The 5,396-nt window shown below is 36.1% G+C and overlaps 1 protein-coding gene across 1 annotated transcript; it reads right to left on the bottom strand.

The window, feature by feature from the left end:
* Window positions 1-270: 270 nt before the first annotated feature.
* Window positions 271-2,851, bottom strand: LOC112904350. The gene is made up of 2 exons (XM_025974159.1): window positions 2,529-2,851; window positions 271-399 (listed from the first exon to the last, which is right to left on the bottom strand). Exons 1-2 carry the CDS (start codon window positions 2,849-2,851, stop codon window positions 273-275), a joined length of 450 nt encoding a protein of 149 aa, XP_025829944.1. The 3' UTR covers window positions 271-272.
* Between the last annotated feature and the right edge of the window lie 2,545 nt (window positions 2,852-5,396).

The raw sequence follows: 5,396 nt of genomic DNA on the forward strand, positions 1-5,396 counted from the left end.
TCTCTCGAAAATGTGTACGGCGTGCTGAAGAGGGTCAAATGGTTCGAAATCGCGAAAAACCTCGGGTGACAATTTCAATAAATCAGTGGCCAAAAATTCACCGAAGCAACTGTTAACAGTTATGTAACTATCTCCAATTTATTTCAACATGTGTTAAAAAATACAGAAGCAAAAATTCAAACAGTTTATTAAACACCTAAAAAGACAATTAACTAATAAACAACTTCATTATCAACACTAAATATCATTGGAGATTATGGGTAGATACATTTTCAACACCTTAACGCCTCAGTTAATACCTCTGCAACTTTCTTTTTGTATATCGACAAAACGTTTTCAAAACAATTAAACGCGTTACTCCGTACTTTGAGACTGCTCATGTGATTATCTTTGTGCTTTCTGTAAAAATAACGGAAAAAAATACCGTGAGTTATTCGTTTATATTTATATCATTATGCCCGCATATAAGCTACAGAACAAAGCAGCGGCTCACTCAACTTCATTCAGTAATTACAATTGCAAAAGCTTCAAAGCGTAAGGGTTAATGCGATAAAAACTAGTAAATAAGGGCACCTGGGTACCACCTTTTGACGAAAGTTAATAATGCACACTTTCACTCGATTTTAATTTGAGTGTGAAAAACCTCACCAATTAGTTCCATTACAAGGAACTATTTTCACATTTTTCGTTACGTACTCTACATTAGAGTATGGATGAAAACGCAATTTCATCCCTATTTAAACTTAACAAATGATTACACTAATGTCAACCAAATAATGGACGTGTTCTTTTGTTTTTTTTACATTTACACCTTCAATATTATAGAGGATACAAAGATGAATCGACAAAATTCTAAAATTAAGTTCAAATAAAATTTAATCTTTCGATTCCGTCAGTATAGTACCCTAAACCTTAGGTAATAACGCATCCTAGCCGAAACTATTGTTGAATATTGGAATTCGTCAAAAACATAAATAATTAATACTGCCATAATATGTTATTGATCTGCAAATGATATAGCAGTATTAGCATCTAGCAAGGAGTTAGAGATAACTTTAAATAAAATGGAAGCTATATTGATAAAACAGTAGTGTACGAAAATAAATAAAAGTAAAACAAAAATATTGGTATGCAAGGGAAGAAATAGTAGAAAAGGAGCGTATATAAAGATAGGAGAGATTTTAGGTATCTAGGAAGTCAGATAAGTCAGGACGGAAGGAGTAATAGGGATATAAAGTAGAGGATAGCGCAGGGTCGAGTCGCCTTCAATAAAAAGAAGTCACTTCTGTGCTCGCGAACGGTTTATTTAGAAATTCGAAAAAGGTTGTTAAAAGTGTATGTTTGGAACACGGCGCTGTCCGGTTGCGAAACATGAACGGTAGGCGACGAATGATGAGGATACCGTGTATAGAAAAGTTTAGAAATGAAGAAAAATTAGAAAGAATAGGAGAGCAGAGGAGTTTATGAAAGTCAATAAGAAATAGGCGAGATTTGTTGGTAGGACACCTACCCAGGCATGAAGGTCTAGTCAGAGACATATTAGAGGCAGAAACGGGAATTAGGAGGGGAAGAGGTAGGCATAGTTTAGATTACTGTTCACAAATAGTTAAGGATGTGGGCTGTTCTAGTTTTAGGGAAATGCGAAGTTTAGCTCAGGATAGGAAAGAGTGCAAGTACGTAACCAACCAGCCTTAGGACTGACATCATGCCTAAGAAGGTGTCCTACCAACCTATCTCGCCTATTTTTTATTGACTTCCATAGAGTCCTTTGTTCTCCTATTCTTTCTAATACCTCTCCATTTCTAACCTTCTCTATCCACGGTATCCACTGTCCATGTTTTGCTCTCGTACAGCGCCGCGCTCCAAACATACACCTTTAATAATCTTTACCGAATTTCTAAATTAATCGTTCGCAAGCATAGAAGTAACTTCTTTTTATTGAAGGCTACTCGACCCTGCGCGATACTCTGCTTTAGATCTCTACTACTACTTCCGTCCTGACTTATCTGACTTCCTAGATACCTAAAATCAGCCACGTCTTCTAATCTTTCGTCCACCATCTTTATATTCGCTCTGTCCCTCTTTTTTTCCCTTGCATACCAGTATTTTTGTTTTACATTTATTTATTTTCATACAATACTGTTTTATCAATACCGCTCAATATTGGAGATTATTATTCTTTTGATTGTTTAAAATGGAGTTGTGATAAGAAAGAAGTGCTTTTTTCGGCACACCATGATAAATGTAGTATAAAATTGATAGTTGTTAGTAACCCATTGCCTATTTATCAAAATGGTAGAGCAAGAATTCTATTGAACTCTTTAGGAACTTCGAGAAAAAGGATTAAAATAGCAGAGATTGTCTTTAAAAGCAATCCCATTTCACGTTCTATAGAAACCCAATGCAGAGAAGAAAGAAAAAGCCCCTTTATTCTAAATTAGATTTTCAATCTGACGCCCCCATAACTTATTTTTTCTATTTTACGAAAGCAAAGCGATCCTTCCCAACTGCATAATACGATATTTCACCTTATGGTTTCCAAAAGCGTTCCGGTAAGTGGTTCGACGTCGTTATTCATGACCTTCCTGTAGCAAGAGAACTGTTGGAAACCGGTCTTTTGCATGCAATCGTCAAGGGAATCGAGGATAGCGTGTCCTTTCGACACAGCCTTATTTGTTTCCGCCACAAATTGACTCGAACTGTTTCGAATCTCCGATCCAGCTTGACTTATGCACCTGTCCAGGAATCGATCTCCTTCGGTGACGATCTTTTGTATTTTCGTCTTGGAATCGCTCGTACATAAAGTGTTCTCCGATACAAGGCAAGTCAGCTCTATAAATGATGATGTCATGTCAATTAATTGTGATTGAATAATCCTCGCCCTACAATGTAGATATTTGTGTGAGGTGTGGAGAATGAGTAATGAAAGGTGGTCCAAAGTATGTCTACTAGATGAAGTACAGTCAATTCTGAATAGCAGCCTTTCAAAATGGGGTAAAGGTATGAGAAAACTGATCTCGGATGAACGTGAGTGAAGTATTTTGAATGATATGGGACAGTTAAAATAGAAGGGATGTTAAAACTTGGTCTAGACAGCCTACAAAAGAATAATAAAGGACAAGAGAATAAGTGGGAAGTAATTGTACGCTCTACGTATAATAAATAATAAGCGTTATACGAATAATATGCCGACAGGTGAGGACGCAACATAAATAAATAAAAGAAAACCTCTAGACAAAGATCAGACGTGGAAACGTAGGCGAAACGGGGACAACAGCTTTCGATAAGTAGATATGTAGGATGTGCTATTGGGAAAATGAGACTACAGGGAATATTTATGTGTTTTAAAGAGAGAATAAGAAATCAAAAGCTATACTTTATTTACTCTCTCTAGCGATGTGCGCCTTCCAATGTCTTGGATGCGCGCTGGCAGAATCGTAGGTATGGAGAAAAAAGCTCATTATACTCTCGACTCTTGTTCATTAAACATACTTTTTCATACAGTACCTGCCAAAAGTTTTGTTCAATCAGGAATAGTAGTGCGAGTCGAAAACAAGCGTTAAAGCCTTTAATATGTCTTCAAATATAAATAAACATCTCGTTGATATTTTCAGTAGTAAATGGTATCAATAACAACACATTTGAGTAATGCAATTGTAGTGGATAAAGTGGTCAATTTTTCCGCGCAGTACTGTACCGGTTATACGCTCCTCACCGGTTAAGAGTTTGGCCAAGAGTTGTCTCCTTCTATTTCTGGCCTAGTGCTGTTCTTTTCTAGTTTGCGCCGGTCAAACTGAAGGTCACATTGCTACAGAAACTAAACGAAGTATAGAAACTGAATCTTTACTAATGAGTAGAGAAGTGAAAGAGATGATCTGGGTACGGAAAATTTGCTAACGAAAACTTTAAGGGTTAAATTAATATCAAAGATATGTGATTTTTTTCGACCAGATTGAAGTGAAAGGGATGATCTGGATATAGAAAATTTCGTAACGGAGACTTTAATGGGTAACCTAATACCGAAGACAGGTGATTTTTTTCGACCAGGTTAAAGTGAAAGGGATAAAAGAAAATTTCGTATCGAACATTTTCAGTGGTAACTTAATACCAGAAATGCCTTTGAATTTTTTGAGTCATTTTGAGATGTAGGGGATGCTCTCTATACAGAAAATTTGCTTACAGAAACTTTAAGGGATAAGTAAATAGCAAGAATAAATGATTTTTTCAACCAGATTATGCTGATAAAGATGATCTAGATACAGAAAATAGAAACAAAAAAAAATGCCTAAGTTGTATAATGTATGATCAAAATTTAAAGAAAATGCAAATTGTAANGCAGAAGTCCCATATAGGGAAATTAAGGACGGTTGCTGTAAGTAGAATGAAATATTTACTGAAATGTTTAGTATTAATTATGTAACGGCAACGGGTAGGAAGAAGCTGGGAATCCGGCGGAAAAGTGTGCCGACGACGTCTCCGACGTGGAGCGGTTTGGCGACAACATCCACTACAAAAACGGCGATCCCAGCAGAAAATGAAGGCCTGGTGAAAAAAAGACTTGTGTCTCGAACGCGCCCCGTCGGAGCCACGAACAGAGCCGAAAACGAAGATCATACATCGTACCTATTGTCATTACATCATATATATTGTTATGTTCGTGGGTTTAACAAATTAACTTTTAAGAAGAAAACTATTTATTTACACTAATTACTATTAAACTTAAAAACACTATTAAATTATTACTACTTCGGTAATTATTCTATTTATTTACACTACTGTTACTATTCACTGTTCTATTTATTTCACTTCTATCACTTTCAATTTATCCCTTGATTCACCTCTGCAACGGTCAATTTATTTCTACTCCACTTCGGCGATCGTCTCTTCCTTTTTATACTCTCTTGCCTCCTTTCGGGAACGTTCTTCAGCCGTCCAGAGAAGTCTCGTTTTCTTTGAACGCAGGTACGACACACACGTTTACAGATACGGCGCACATGAAGAAAAGCGTCCGCGGCTAGTCTGCGAATCGATAAGCCGCTCACACACACGTATGCCCGATCGCACACAATCACGCTTGTGGTCGCTACAATAACTATTATTTACCTACATTCACTTGAACAAGAGTTAAAAACAAATTATATGAGTGTATTCTAAGCAATTATAAATTTTTATGCAATGTACTTTTTAAAAAAAAACATTTCTGGGATGGTACTAGGTTACGTGATTAATAATTGTATAAAACGTTTGGAATATCTAATGTTGATGTATAATAATGCTACCTGAGTAAAAGCTATTCTATTAAACAATTTAATTTTTTTTGTATGATGATTTCTGTGTGTCTTATTTTGCCTAGGTCTCCCCTACTACACAAAATAAAAATACGATGTATTTTGTAG

Source organism: Agrilus planipennis, unplaced genomic scaffold (genome assembly GCF_000699045.2).
Source record: "Agrilus planipennis isolate EAB-ADULT unplaced genomic scaffold, Apla_2.0 scaffold148, whole genome shotgun sequence".
Classification (NCBI taxonomy): domain Eukaryota; kingdom Metazoa; phylum Arthropoda; class Insecta; order Coleoptera; family Buprestidae; genus Agrilus; species Agrilus planipennis.